Source organism: Triplophysa rosa, linkage group LG7, assembly GCF_024868665.1.
Source record: "Triplophysa rosa linkage group LG7, Trosa_1v2, whole genome shotgun sequence".
NCBI classification, from domain to species: Eukaryota; Metazoa; Chordata; class Actinopteri; order Cypriniformes; family Nemacheilidae; genus Triplophysa; species Triplophysa rosa.
The window spans coordinates 12,230,349-12,246,060 of NC_079896.1; the positions used below are offsets into that span (position 1 = coordinate 12,230,349).

Genomic DNA, 15,712 nt, shown 5'->3' on the forward strand with positions numbered 1-15,712 from the left:
TTTAGAATTTGAACTGAATGTATTTCTATGGGACTATTCACAGCTTTGACAAACATGTGAATTTACTATTTATAGGTATGTGGTTTGGTAAAATAGTAAAAAACAAAATTCAAATCTCAAACAATATAGTTTTTATTTGCATTTATTTGAAGATGATGAAAACTGGAGAAACAGGTCAAAATAACAGAAAATATGTGTTTTTCAGATCTCAAATACTGCAAAGAAAACAAGTTCATATTCACTTTTAAGCAATACAACAGTAATATTCGTCATGTATTTAGGAAAAGTTCAAATTATTTTTTTAATGTGATACCTTGATTCATGTGTCTTGTCATGCTGTCAGTCTTTCACATTGCTGTTGGATGACTTTGTCACTCCTGAGGTTTGATTTTGTTGAAATTCAACAAACACTGGACTGGAATGGCCACAATACATCTAGAAATGCTGATTAAATAAAAATTTGAAATGGTCTTTTAATTTTTTCCACAGCTGTATCTGTTTGTGTTGAATTATTCGTAACGCCATTTCTCTGTAGTCTTCTTCTAGATAAGAGACTTCGAGCTGAATGTAAGAATCAGGGAGCCAACATCTCTTGGCCTACTTCCAACCGCTACGAGACGCTGCTCAAACAGAGACACGTTCAGGTAGGTTAGTCTTCATTCTGTTCATAAACATTCTGGACTCCAGTCCTCTCATATTTTCTTCTGCCTTGCAGCTCCTGGGTCGTTCGATCGACTTGAACCGCCTGATCACCCAGCGAGTGTCCTGCATGCTTTACAGATCCCTAGAGCTAGCCATCAACCGCTTTGAGAGCGAGGACCTCACTTCCATAATGGTGCGGTATTAGTCAAAATCTTGCTTTTATGAAAGTTGCTGTTACATACGACTTCAATTTGGGGAAATAAAGGACGAGCCATTTCTCATACAAGAATAGAAATAGAGAACAGCAGAAATAATTCAGTCCTGTCTGGCTGTGCCTGTGTGCATTTGTATTTATGTTGACATTTCATTGAGTAGACGTCTAACTGTGACATCTACATTTCAAAATACTGTGAAATTGCTTCACGGCTCGATATCAGTTTTCATGCAAACTATTGTGGGGTGTTTTTGTGTTCTGGAAATACAAATGCATTATGGGTAAATGTCATTGTGGTTTTACAAAGTGAGAACGTGTTTTTTCTTTTTTTGTGGAAAAAGTTCTGCGTTCAAATAATTTCTCTTTTCCCTGTCTGTCGTAAGGAGTTGGAGGGTTTGCTGGACATAAACCGATTGACTCATAAACTTCTCAGTAAGTTTTTGACACTGGACAGCATCGATGCCATGTTCCGGGAGGCAAACCACAACGTTTCCGCACCCTATGGCAGAATCACCCTGCATGTGTTCTGGGAACTCAACTATGACTTCTTGCCCAACTACTGTTATAATGGCTCCACAAACAGGTACTGCAGTGCACAAATTTCCACATTTCTTAAAGGTGCAGTGTGTCATTTTTTGTGTTTGATTTTGTCCCGTCACAGTTTAATGTACATTAACGGATAAAAATAAGCATTTCATGCATTCGCATGTTTTGTAAAGGTTTTAGCTTAATGAACTCTAATATACATATATATATATATATATATATATATATTTGAAAGTATGTATATATTTTAGGGCTGTCAACGTTAACGCATGCGATTAATTTTTTCAGATTAACGCGTTAAAAATATTTAACATAAAATATTTTTTCTGTCATCATTGTCTAGCGTTACATTATATAATCACGCTCTTATTCATATAAAAGCCTTTAAACTATCTAGGTGCAATTTGAAATGGTTGAATTGACAAGTCCAGTATAGATTGACAGCTTCTGGCTGTGGAACACGGCTCAACATAACGCGACAGCGGTCCCGTCTGATAAACACATGGGCTAAAGGCTGCATTAGAATCTGTCAGACAGTACACCAGTATTAACTTCTCTTTCTTGCTTGAATGAACAAAAACACACAAGATTATGCCAGAAAGCTCATTTTGTCTAGTATTTTCGCAAGCAGTCTTCAACGAGTTAAATAAAGTCTTAAATGAATGCAAAGAGTAGTGAAAATAGTAAGCGAATTTAGACCTGCCTAGATCGGCAGCTCTTAAAGGGGCCGCGTTCTTAAACGTGCTGCTGTGACTCCGGTCACTAATGTTTATCAAAGAACAAAAAAAAGAAGAAATCAATGTGATTCTGTAGCTTTAATGAAGATTCTTCTGTATTTCATGTATTTTCAATTCAATTCAATTTTATTTATATAGCGCTTTTCACAATGTGCATTGTTCCAAAGCAGCTTTACAGGAGCAAATTAGAAAAACACAGAAAGGTAAAACACAGCACAGTGCTTGGTGTTTATAGACCAAGCAAGATCATTATAATAAATAATATCTAATAAATAAATGAATAAATAAATATATAAATAATTTATTTATGTATTTAGCAGTAAAGACTGTAAAGTGTTTGAGAACTTTATTTATTGTCATGTATATTTCCTACCTGGTAGACAGGTAGGAAGGGCACACTTATTATAATGGGTTTGATTAGTAGAAAAAAAATTTTTTTTTAATAAAGACATCAGTTGCAAAGCCAACAATATTAGAATGTTTACTTTCATTCAGAAAATGATGCTGATATATATATATTTTTTTATTTCAAAGAGTCCATCATAGACTAAAGAGTCAAACAGATATTTTAGTGAAATTCTTAGTGATTGGGTTTTGTTATAGAAGTGTGGACCTGATGCAATATCAGTTCATTATCTATCAGTTAACTAGACGTGTTTGAGATTAAAAGACAAAATGCACAGAACATCCCTTTCATCACTTATCAAAAAGCCAAACATGAGATACATGAAGATAGATCATTGCTTTAATCACTTTTTTTTAAATGTGTTAATTATTTAATTTATTCATTAGTTAAAAATCAGTCTATATGTAATTTGAATAATTCATTGTATTTAATATACAGTTTATTTCAACCAGAAAATGACTGATGTTACAGACAGCTTTTACACTTTTTCATACTTATTTAATCAATACGGATGAAACAAAGACTTTTTGTTTGAAGCACAAGAACAAACATTTTTTTGAAGTGAACACATATTCTGTGTTTCATTGAAGAGTGTTTATCCCCCTCTGCCACTGGATTTATCACTTGTTTTGTTCTTTTGAGTTCATTTACCAGCAAAACGCAGAAACACAATTATATTTTTGAGCGCAAGATACAGTCTCAACCATATCTTTCTGTACATTTTGGAAACATCACACTACCATCAGCGGATGCTGAAAACTTGTGAAATAGAAAGAGAGTGCAGTGAAGTACCATAGTGAGGTGGGAAATATTTCAAGGATTGAACTGACTAGGAATGAAAAAGCAAGATTGAACTAGGACCGAAAACGTTTACGGCTGTGTTCAATATTTGCAGTCTGTTTAAAGCTTAAAAGAGGTCTGATGTCACTTGCTGAGTAAATGAATGCCGTTTCAGAGCTGTTCTTAAGCAGCATATTGTTTTCTGTACATTTTTCAACATAAAACATTATTTCCTACAACTGTGATTCTATAAAGACACGCTTTTAAATGACTTCACAATATTTCAATACAATGGTTTTTTTGCATGCACAAACAGTTGTATTGAAGAAAACGATTCTGTAGAAAGAGTTTTCTGACATTTCATTGAGAATGCAGGGAATGCAGAATGACAGACAGTCTCATGCTATTCAGAGCAGTTAGACCTGTTGATGACTGACAGATGCATTACAATAGAATATTAAAGAGATTTGCCATCAGACATCAGTTACGCTCTCATACAGCTCAGAGCAGGTAGGAGGACCCCTGGAGGCCACAATCAATTCTTTTCTCTCGTTTCTAGAAGCTCACATTCACATTATTGGCATTGTCACAGCATGCAAATCAGGTCGTTGCTTATTGCTGTGAAGAGGTTTGCGTGAATGACTCGGTGTTGTTTCAACGGTGATTCTCTAGAGAGCCACACACAGCTCACTGATGCCCATCAATACCCGCCCCCATCATTACCCTTGCACCCAAGGCACTTACACCAGCACGTTACAAAGAACTGTCAACAGCCGGTCATGTCAGAGTCGATATTTGTAACTTTTGTCAGGTTTACCCTAGAAGCACTTTGCTGTCTGTGTGAAAGCTGTCAGCTGACAGTTTTGTCCTCGTATTGTTACCTGTGAATCAGTTCCGAGTGGACATGCTGAGCCCTGTTTGATCGAACGGAAATGACAGTAGACACACCTTTCTCTCTCATTTTAGGTTTGTTCGCACTATACTGCAGTTTTCACAAGAGTTCCAGAGGGACAAGCCGCCCAACGCCCAGCCACAGTACCTGTACGGTTCAAAGGTGGGTATGAAAGAATTTACACTACAGTCCTGGATCAACATGCATTCACAACATGCCTTTAACAGATCAGACTTTCTGAGCACAGATGTTTTTTATTCGCAAGAGACATAGCTAGGCTTTCAGGATCTTCTTTTGTGCTCTGCAGAAGAAAGAAAGTCATACAGGTTTGAAATGACAAGAGGGCGTGTAAATAATGTAAATCATTTTCAGGTGAACTATTCTTTTCAAGAAACAATTTGTTGTAACATACAGTATGTACATGAAATATAAAGTTTAAGATGCACCACTTAATTTCATGCTTTTAATTTGCTGGATTTTTTGTCTTTAGAAGACATTTCTCCATCATTTGAGCTGTATTCGTTTCGTATTTTTGTGTTGATCAGTTCGAGTAAAGTGATTCCAGACATCTAGACGCAAATTCTGTTTTGAACATCATTTTGAACATTTTTAAATCTCAGTTGGAGTCATGGACGGTGCTCAGGACGTATGCTCGAAACAGCCTTTTACGTTACAGTTACTTTATAATGAGTGTTTCTAGTATTTACAGAATTTCTGACTAAATTAATATGGTTTTATATTTATAATACAAGTGTATTAATCTTATACTGCAAGTGACAATTTACAAAGAATTAAAATATTCACAGTTTGCAATTATATAATGAATGAAGCGCATAAACATTTATGACGGTTTTTTACACTCTCAAAATGAATGTGTTATGGACACATGTTTGTGTTAGCCTACTAAACACTTTGTTCATTTTTTGTTGATTTTGTGTTAAATAAATAAAAGGGTCATAACAAGTTGAGTTGAAAGTAACCCAAAATGTCTTGTCCTAGAAATCGCACAGATTGTGTTTTTTAAAACTTGACCATTAATCACCATAATCGCATTTAATTATTAGACAATTAATCATCAGCCTAATTTTATAATCGTGACAACCGTAGTCGTCTTTAAGTTGAAATCCAAAGATGTGGCCATTCATTTGATCTCAACATGATGGTGGGCAATCATTTTAAAGATACAATTAAATTCTTTAGGTGCAAATATAAATCTTTAATTAGTTGTTATTATTAGTAATAAATAATAGTTTAAGAGAAACCTCCTTTAATTTTCTTCAGTAAGTTTTACATTTTTGTCCATTTGACATTTAAATGCTAATTTGACCTCAACAGCCTTCATCATCCACGCCACAATTATTTAGACTCTCAAAATCAAATTTTCTCAAAACGGTTTCCATCTCAGTGATCGCCCTCATTACGTGGATTATAATAGTTTGAACTCTTGGGGTCAGTACATTAATGACCGTTAGAGACCCTATTTATTATGACTCAGGACCAAAGCTCTGTGTAGAATAAGGTTTTCCAAGTTCACAGCACGGTCCTTTACCCTGCTCTATTCGATAAGGATTCTCAATCACCATCGCGTTTTGAGAGTCCTCCTCGCTACAGCTTGCCGCATACAGACTTTTGCATCCATCGCTTCCCATGATTCCACCCAAGGGGGTCAGCGCAAGCTGAGAAGGGTTTGAACCCGGCTGGTTGCCTCTTTCAGAGTCTCTCTTTGCGGGACATATGGTGTGGAGACATCCCCAAAGCAGAGCCACGGCAATGATCAGGAGGAGGATGCTGCTGGCCAGCCAAACTCCCATCGCCAACTCCCTGCCGCCTTGCCCGAGCTCGGTGTCCTCGTCCAGGGTACTAAAGACCTGGCATTGCTCTTTTGTGGGATTGGCGGACTGGCAGGTGACACAGAGGATGTAAGTGGTCTGCGGATTCAGGTTGCCCAGGCTGGTAGACGTCTGGCTGACGGGAATCCTGTCCTCGCGAAGGAAGCTCTTGCGCGTGTAACCCATCAGAAGGCTGTTCCAGTTGGGATGATACATGACGCTGTAGAACGTGTCTACACAGCCTGGAGAAGAGGGCCAGTTGACGACGGCAGAGGTGGCCGTGATGTTCTGAACGGTGATAGTCATGTTGGGGTTGTTTAGAGGACTCGTTCCCTCATGCACAGACTGTTTGAGGGTAAAGGCCGCTTGGAGATGACATGCAGCAGTATTGAAAGATCTGGAAGAATAGAGGAAATTAATTTGGTTTAGTTCCAAATCAGTAACCTTGAATGTAGCACACAGCAATACATGAATAATGGGCTTGCTTTGGGCATCAAAGAAGAATAGTCTTCAATTGGTGTTTAAAGGTAAAATTGGTTTTGAACTGAATTGTTTTGTGTCTGTAAGGTACAGTCTGTTTTATTGTTGGCTCAGGGCTGGAATATAACAGAATTTCATCATTCTTAGAAAAACTGAACATGTCTTGCCTTTTGCATTAGTCTGTACTGACTTGCATTGCTTTTCTGTCTAATTTGTCTTGCAATAGTTGGTTGAGCTTTTGTTATAATATTTCCATAATTTTCTGTTTTCTTTTACGTTATTAAGTACGACTGGCTCCCTCTGTCATGGCAGCTTTATCTAGAAGAGAAAAGTAGCAGGTTATTGAGAACAAATGAGTGTAGGGAACAGATTTGTTTATTTGTATTGTTTTCTAGACTAGGTATCAAGGTATCTAAAGCAGGATTATTTGAATGAGTTGGAGATATTTTCTATTGACGTTACATCCATACATCAGCTTGCCAAAAGGAAAGGGATTCTATGAGGTCATGATTATTGAATGACACCAGAGCACAATCATTCTTTAAAGGAATAGTTCACCCGAAAATGAAAAATTCTGTCATTTTTACTCACCCTCTTGTCATTTCAAACCTGCATGACTTTCTTTCTTCTGCAGAACACAAAAGAAGATATTTTGGAGAATGTTGGTAACAAAACAATTGCAGAACCCATTGGCTTGCATTGGCTTTATGTCCATAGAAGTCAATGTGTACCGCCATTGTTTGGTTACAAACACTCTTCTGCAGAAGAAAGAAAGAGGTTTGAAGCAACATTAAATGATAAATGTTGTCCTTTAATTTAAATTTATTTCATGTATACTGCTTTAAGAATCTGATGGCTTAAGCATGAACAAACACAGTTTGGATTAATGCCATTTGATTAAGACATCTTCAGCAAATGCTGTTTTTCATGTCCATGTGACATTTTTAAATGTCAATTGTTTTGAGAACAGTCATTATTTTGGGTGATTTTCTTTTGAATTGCATATTACATTTGAAAATTAAGTTGAATATAATGTGCAAAATGGTATGTGAGTTTAAGCTCAGTTACACATACACTAGTCTCTCATGTATTAGGAAAACAGCATCTCTACAGATCATCTCTTCCACCCACACACACACACACACATCCCTCTTTTCAATGTTTTTCCAATCCAGACTGTTGAAAATGATTTTTCTTTGCCATATTTTAACTTTCTGAATTCCAACATTTCACCACTTTATACAGGTTATCCTTGCATGTATTTGTAAGAAAATCAAGGGTGAAACAGGTGTGTGGGTCAGTGATAGTGAGAGAAAGATCTTACCTTGACAGATGAGAAGAATCACTTCATTGATAGAACGTCTCGCTGTTGCTTTGCAGACAGAAACCTACTTGAAGTGTTTGGAGACTTTAACCTGTGGCTTCTTCTGACTGGCATGTTTCAGGACTTCTGCTAGAGCTCACATCCACAACACTGCACTGAAAAAGCTTAGAGAGAGAGAGAGAGAGAGAGAGAGATTTGTCGGGAGGGGGCAGACGCCACAACACTGCACTGAAAAAGCTTAGAGAGAGAGAGAGAGAGAGAGAGAGAGAGAGAGAGATTTGTCGGGAGGGGGCAGATGCCACAACACTGCACTGAAAAAGCTTAGAGAGAGAGAGAGAGAGAGAGAGAGATTTGTCGGGAGGGGGCAGACGACACAACAGCACTTTGCGTAGACTGAATTTTAAGCAGCATTACAGCTAAGAGAGAACACGAACTGTCTTGTTCGCCCACCTCTTACTCATCCTTTCTGTCCGTGATTGAGGGAGCGTGCGGCTGTTTTTATCACACGGTCTGTTCTGAATTACTCGGACTGGTGACCTGTCTCCCCTGAGTCACTTCAACACCACCTACAGCCTGTGTGTGCTTATGAATTTATGATGAATCTATGAATCGAACAGCTGCGTACTAAATAGAGAAACGGCGAAACATTTTTATGTTTGGTTTCTTTTTTTATTCCTTTGAGCATTACCCTAATCAAAGGTAATGGAACTTGTGAATTGCCCCAGGTTGGATCTACACCCCTGGATTTCCACAGAATTAAATTGGCCCGTCATTGTCAAAGATTACACATCTGCCTTAGCTTACGTGCTTTTTTTAGAATATTGTGCTAATTTGATCAAACTTTCAATTCAGGTCTGGTGCTTTTAGTTCTGTTTAATACATTTGCCCGTGTATTATGCAAAATTGAATCGGCACCCAAAAGGGTATAAAAAAAAAGAGGTTGAAGATGTACAGGCACTCATTGCTGTGTGTGTACTGTGGTCAGGGGACTAATTATGATCATGACCTAACTCACTTTTTCTTTCAATATTGAACGCAGGCCCTGAATCTGGCATACAGTAGCATATACAGCCTCTACCGGAACTTCCTGGGACCTCCACATATCAAGGCCATCTGCAGACTGCTGGGATATCAGGGCATTGCAGTGGTGATGGAAGAGCTCTTAAAGGTCGTCAAGAGTCTGGTACGTGGACAAGCATTGAAATGAACACTTTTATAAAGATCTGTGGCTTTTTGCAAGACCCTACATAATAGATATAAACCGTCGTGTACCTATCAATAACTCATACTGTGGGCAGAAATACATCTTGTAACAATTATTATGTGTATGATCACAATTTCAGTGATCATGTTTCTTGTGGATTAATATGATTGAAATAATAAAATCCAATAAAGATGGTTTTTCAGAGATGCACCGATATATTGGCCAATAAACAGTATCAACCACTAAAAGCATTTTTCAGAGATTCACCGATATATCGGTCAATAAAAGCATTTTTCAGAGATTCACCGATATATCGGTCAATAAAAGCAATTTTTCAGAGATGCAACGATATATCGGTCAATAAAAGCAATTTTTCAGAGATGCAACGATATATCAGTCAATAAAAGCATTTTTTTAGAGATGCACCGATATATCAGTCAATAAAAGCATTTTTTTAGAGATGCACCGATATATCAGTCAATAAAAGCATTTCTTTAGAGATGCACCGATATATCAGTCAATAAAAGCATTTCTTTAGAGATGCACCGATATATCAGTCAATAAAAGCATTTCTTTAGAGATGCGCCGATATATCAGCCAATAATCTGTATCGCCTGATTAAAAAAAGTTTTTTACACTATTGGTTATCGGCCAATAAATACAGCTGATGATCAGGGCCGATATATCCTGTTAATTAGAAGAGGACAGGAAAATGCAATGAACTTGTGCTCTGTATATAGAAAGTGCTACGAATGATGTCCAATATTAATAGTCATTATATGAATTAATACCATTTAGAAAGTTAATAAATATAAACTTTATATGTAGAATTTAGTTACTGCAAGTTAATATAACCACCCTACCATCAGTATCTGCATCTGCAGATATCACTCTGGAATATTTGGCTATTGATATTGGTGGAGAAATTTAATATCAGAGCATCTCTATTATATTCAATTACATAATTTTCAATTCAATTCAATTCAATTTTATTTATATAGCGCTTTTCACAATGTGCATTGTTCCAAAGCAGCTTTACAGGAGCAAATAAGAAAAACACAGAAAGGTAAAACACAGCACAGTGCATGGTGTTTATAGACCAAGCAAGATCATTATAATAAATAATATCTAATAAATAAATGAATAAATAAATAAATGCAGTCTCCCGGTGAGCAAGCCAACACTGCACTGCTCTGCAGTGAGCTTTCTCATACGTAGCACCTAATTTGACATATAATAACTTTATTACTATGAATTGTATCAAAATAACAATTTAACTTTTTTATTTATAAAATATAAATGGTGTTTTTTTTCATCAGTACAAATATTTACATGCCTAATTTAAAAAATTAAAAAATATTTTCACATATTAGCAAGCGTTTTGATAAATTATTTACTCTTCGGTTCTCTCCGATGCAGCTTCAAGGCACCATCCTGCAGTACGTGAGGACCCTGATGGAAGTCATGCCCAAGATCTGCCGTCTGCCTCGCCACGAGTATGGCTCACCAGGTGAAAATCACACTTCTTAGGAAACTCTTAATAAGCCTTCTGACCCCAGCGCAGCTTTGATCCCGTGTAAATATCAGCTTCCTCTCTCACAAAGTAGAAGATAACCACTGAATTATTAAGCTTATTTAAGTCCTGCAGGGCACAGTGTGTCGGTCACACGCTGGGTTTTGTAAGCAGAGCTTACACAGCAGGGGGTGTTTCATAAGACCTAATCAGACCCCTGTAGAGAAGAGATTAGTAATTGCCTCTCTCTTTCTCTTTTTGTTATTTTTGGCTGGGTGACCATGCTGAGGTCAGTGAAATCATGACTGTGTCTGATTATGTGGGCTTCAGACAGCCTGGAGAAAATGAAATGAAAGCTGTATTAAAATAATGCAGAAGTAGTCCAATGAATGAGTAGGATCGGTTTTGATGTCTCACTATAAGGTGTTTTGGGATTGACATTTTAATTTGTACAATGATAAGAAACACAACACCTACTTTTTACTGAAAGAGAACAAATATTTTTCCCATTTAAAAACATTTTGGTGAGTCTCGAGAAAGATTATACCTGTCTAGGTGTGTCCCAGGATGAACAAGTTTGGGAAGCTCTATATGAACATATTCACTGTACATGGGGACAAATTAGGCCTATAGAATAATTTGTATCTATTAAAACATTTAAAAACTCAAAACAACCAAAATCAAGCGGTCATGATACTGAAACCATCGCACTTGTCTCCTGAATTCAGGTATTCTGGAGTTCTTCCACCATCAGTTGAAGGACATTGTGGAGTACGCTGAGCTGAAAACCGTGTGCTTCCAGAACCTGAGGGAGGTCGGAAACGCTATGCTCTTCTGTCTACTGAGTGAACAGAGCTTGGTATGGAAACAACATTACACAAAAACCCCAACACTTACTCTCCATACCATCACCCTTAACTCAGAATGAACACCCAGAGCTTCTTTGGTATATTAAGAAAGGCATTTGCGGGCAATCAACATAAATGATCATCATTGTGATTTGATCTCTAATATTGTCTTCATGCTGTGATGAGTGACACAAAGCATCTCTAACACCTGAAGTGCTGTAGCAACCTCTACCAGATTGGACTTGGTATGAATTATTTAAAGGGCTCATGAGAGGAAGGCAGTTTATACATAAGACAAGTACACAGCACGATGCGTGTAGGACATCTGACTGACAGGAGTTACAAACGGCAGACACTGTTGTCATGGGAACGTACCTGCAGTTACATGTGTCAGCACTTCAGTGCCAGTTTAACCTTTTAAGATGCAGATCAGCTTTAGGGGCCGTTTACACGAGACCGTTTTCAACTGAAAACGCAAAAAAATGTATGCGTCTTGGCCTTTCGTTTAGACGGAAGTGGTGTTTTGGGGGACTGAAAACGCAAACTTTTGAAGACGGGTCTCGGTGCAACTTTTTGAAAACGCCGCCTTTTTCGTTTCCATATAAACTGCAAGGCGGAACTTTCCGATGACGTCACGTGCATGTGTATTACGCACTCGGTCGCGCGAGTATAGCCAAAACAATATGGCGGCTTCCCGTACTGTGAGCTCTTGCTGCTCGACTATGGCCCTGTCCCAAATGGCGCACTCCGGTCTTGTGGACCTCCTCTGAGTCCACACTTGGTGACGTCAGAAAGTGCAGACCTATAGGGCACTAGGCACGAGTCCATAAGGGTACATGGGAATGCATTTTGAGACAGACTTGAGGTCATCACACCGGAAAAAGCAAGCGGTGCTTTCTAATTACTCTCGCGGTACTTTGTTGTCATTCGCTGATCAGTCTGCGCAGCGCCTCGTGAAGTCGACCACTTGTCCTACTGTTGTTATTTGGGACTGGAGCTGCCGGTTTTTATTGTTCTGTATTTCATATGTTTGTATTTCATATGTTGATATGCCACCCGAGCATTATGCAATAGATACTTATGTTTGTAATGCATTCATTTGTCATGACGTCATGAATGTACATTTATTAATTTGTTTACACTATACTTAATGTGCATAATGTGTTCTTAATATGCATATATGTTGTTATTTAATATTTCTCTATAATACAGAAGCTGTGTTGTTCAGCTTTACAGAGCCCAGAGACAATATAAATCTACAACAAAACATGGCTTATTACCTTAAGTAAGAAAATGCACTGCATTAAAAGTTTTTATTCTTGAATAGCTGGCTTAATAGAAAATAAATAAGCAATAATATGAATAAGTAACTAATTAATACATTAATTTAGAATTTTATCAAAACATATATTTAAAAATGTATCCGTCATGTTTACGTATATGTCTGACATCCACGACATTCCCATCCGTTGTGTGATTGGGCGCTCGCAAGGATTCCTGGGTAGGGGACTTCAGTGGAGTGTCACTCAATGCGGGCTTCACCAAAGACCGCATCGAGGGCACAAAGGAGGCGCTCGCGTGCAGACTTCTGAGCGCTAAAAAGACAAATGGGACACCCTACGGACTCGTAGACTTGGCGAGAACGCGCAATTTAAGTCCACGAGACCGCAAGTGCGCCATTTGGGACAGGGCCTATGTATTAACGTTTCCCCAGCAAAATGTGGATTTGCTGCACCAATAAGACCAGCGGAGACGCACTATTTTCATTCGCCAGACTTTAAACACACATCGTCGACCAACGGTATTAAAAAGCACTTTTGCCTTATAACTGTGCATATGTATGTGCCAAGGCACATCCTGCTTCTTTACACAACAACATAGCCATCCACTGGCCTGACGTGCATACTACCGCGTTTTAATCCGTTTTCCTGGATCCGTGTAAATGCAGACAGTTTTAATAACGCTGTCATGTGTACGTGAAACTTTTCAAAAACGCAAAGGAAAAACCTTTCCGTTTTTCATCTTGTAAACGTGGCCTTAAATAGCTCTCGTTGGAAAATCGTTACTAAAGGAATAGTTAACCCAAAAATAACACATTCTGTTTTGTACTCGCCCTCATGCTGTTCTGGTCTCGTTAAACTTTCTTCTGCGGAACAAAAAAGAGATTTTGACCAGTTTTATTATACTGTGTGCATTAGTAGGGATCAAAACATTCAAAAGGCTTTAAAAAGGAAATTAGCATAAGTCATCTGTACAATTTAGTCTTTTGAAGTGATGTGATAGCTTTTGATCAGAGAAGACTCAAATTGAAGCCCTATAATGATAAGCGGCGTGGAAACTGTGTCTTTCACAGCATCTAATGTGTTTGAGTTGGTTCTGATGGTTTAAGTCTTAACAATTAGTGCTCATCTTAAACCAATAATGAAGCTAATATGAAAACTAAGCTCAGTTTAGAAATCCAGTGATATCTCAAGTGAAGGGTTTTATAGATGGCACATCACTTCAGCATGATTAGGAATAACTGATGTATAACTAGGCATTAAAGACTTTTTTATGGATGGGATGAGCTGTTTTTAATGAAACATTTAAAACCTTTAAGCTTTACTCCCAATTATGGAATAATGAATTCTGAGAATAAAAATTCTGAGTGGTAACACTCGAGGGTTGTGTGGGGTTTTAACGCACCTGCTTTTCCTGATGGCAAGGTTAGTGCTGTGGACGCCATCGGTTTAAATCTTTGCATTCTAATTTAAATGTCAAAAGCCTCAACTTCATCTGTAAGAGCTTCAGCAGTCCTTGTGTGACTGCATGGCTCCATCTACTGGAAATGCACTTGTAACCAATCAAATAAAATCAGAGGATTTCCATGTCACGACTATAGGGATCATGATACAGTGGAATGGTATGTCTGGGTCACTTTGTCCACAAGACTAAAATCTGAGATTCTCACATGCTTCAGTTTCTGTAATGAAAGGCTTTCCCTCTCTCATGCAGTCTCAAGAGGAGGTGTGCGACTTGTTGCATGCAGCACCCTTCCAAAACATCTTGCCAAGAGTTCACGTTAAAGGTATTTGATGTTTGCATATGTTTACAGAGTATACTAAACTATACAAGTTTAGCATGTTATACATAAATAGTTCCTCACATTTGACCAATAATCCTTTTATACTCCACACCGTATGCAGAAGGTGAGCGTCTGGATGCAAAGATGAAGCGGCTGGAGGCCAAATACACAGCGCTCCATTTGGTGCCTCTGATTGAGCGTCTGGGAACCCCGCAGGTGGGTAAAGCATCACTGCATTGACAGCCGCTTTGGATGATTTTCATTGCATTACCGTCCCCAAGACACACATTTGCTTATTGCCATTACATCACCAATTACACACTTAGCATCTGCCTTGATCTAATTTCTTTTTATTAGTTGTTTATTGACGAGTTTTGTCAGAGGTAATTGAAAAAATAGAATTTTTTTTCAATGCAATCGTCAATTAGCGAATTTAATGTGCACAAAGTAATTTTTCCACTTCAATTGTACTCTTAAAGCTACAGCAACTCTATAGACAAAAAGTTACACATTGATGATACTGAGACACTTTTGTATTGCCATTTGAAGTATTAAGTAAAAAATTATATTATACAATATTATTTGTGACCCCCGTCTGTGAAATCCAGACTATAGTTACATAATCTAAACTTTGAGAGGAGGACAAATCTTTTTATTCATTGTACCGAATAATTTCTCATCAGCAAATTGCCATCGCTCGTGAGGGTGACCTGCTGACCAAAGAGAGGCTGTGTTGCGGACTCTCCATGTTTGAAGTCATCCTGACTCGCGTCCGCGGTTATCTGGACGACCCTATCTGGCGCGGCCCGTTGCCCAGCAACGGCGTGATGCATGTAGACGAATGTGTGGAGTTTCATAGGTTGTGGAGCGCCATGCAGTTTGTCTACTGCATCCCCGTGGGAGCACACGAGTTCACTGTCGAGTGAGTCACTGGATTGTTGTTTTTTGGTGTTGGCTTTAACCAAATCATGCAGGTTTGAGAACATCGAATTATCTCTTCCAGGCAATGTTTTGGAGACGGGCTGAATTGGGCCGGCTGCATGATTATCATGCTACTCGGACAGCAAAGACGCTATGATATCCTGGACTTCAGTTACCATCTCCTCAAGGTGCAGAAACACGACGGCAAAGATGAAATCATCAAGAGCGTGGTGAGTTGAAAATCAGTCTTCTTAACCAGTTTATGTTAGCCATAATTTGTAAAATATCACATTTTAGTGTGATCTTCCTTTC

At 38.2% G+C, this 15,712-nt stretch overlaps 2 protein-coding genes across 5 annotated transcripts in view; one reads left to right on the forward strand and one right to left on the reverse strand.

Annotated features, from left to right (window-relative positions):
- cyfip1 (cytoplasmic FMR1 interacting protein 1) overlaps window positions 1-15,712 on the forward strand; it is a 37,953-nt gene that overhangs the window by 21,512 nt on the left and 729 nt on the right. For both annotated transcript variants that reach the window (XM_057337283.1, XM_057337282.1), the window contains exons 20-30: window positions 536-644; window positions 716-835; window positions 1,240-1,439; window positions 4,292-4,379; window positions 8,890-9,033; window positions 10,474-10,564; window positions 11,296-11,426; window positions 14,410-14,482; window positions 14,601-14,695; window positions 15,163-15,401; window positions 15,483-15,630. In XM_057337283.1, the coding sequence (XP_057193266.1) occupies window positions 536-644; window positions 716-835; window positions 1,240-1,439; window positions 4,292-4,379; window positions 8,890-9,033; window positions 10,474-10,564; window positions 11,296-11,426; window positions 14,410-14,482; window positions 14,601-14,695; window positions 15,163-15,401; window positions 15,483-15,630 (1,438 nt within the window). The remainder of the gene's footprint in view (window positions 1-535; window positions 645-715; window positions 836-1,239; window positions 1,440-4,291; window positions 4,380-8,889; window positions 9,034-10,473; window positions 10,565-11,295; window positions 11,427-14,409; window positions 14,483-14,600; window positions 14,696-15,162; window positions 15,402-15,482; window positions 15,631-15,712) is intronic.
- On the reverse strand, window positions 4,501-10,563 carry LOC130556362 (fibronectin type III domain-containing protein 9). 3 transcript variants are annotated; one of them, XM_057337289.1, is made up of 4 exons: window positions 10,452-10,563; window positions 7,851-8,170; window positions 6,694-6,844; window positions 4,501-6,443 (listed from the first exon to the last, which is right to left on the reverse strand). In XM_057337289.1, exon 4 carries the CDS (start codon window positions 6,350-6,352, stop codon window positions 5,702-5,704), a length of 651 nt encoding a protein of 216 aa, XP_057193272.1. In that variant the 5' UTR covers window positions 6,353-6,443; window positions 6,694-6,844; window positions 7,851-8,170; window positions 10,452-10,563; the 3' UTR covers window positions 4,501-5,701. The 3 variants fall into 3 exon arrangements, with proteins under 3 accessions (XP_057193272.1, XP_057193273.1, XP_057193274.1); XM_057337290.1 differs by lacking the exon at window positions 6,694-6,844; XM_057337291.1 differs by lacking the exon at window positions 6,694-6,844 and having other exon boundaries at window positions 7,851-8,014; window positions 10,452-10,546.

Excerpts from the sequence above, each read along its gene's own strand:
- LOC130556362 (XM_057337290.1), bottom strand. The coding sequence starts at position 6,352 with ATGACTATCACCGTTCAGAACATCACGGCCACCTCTGCCGTCGTCAAC.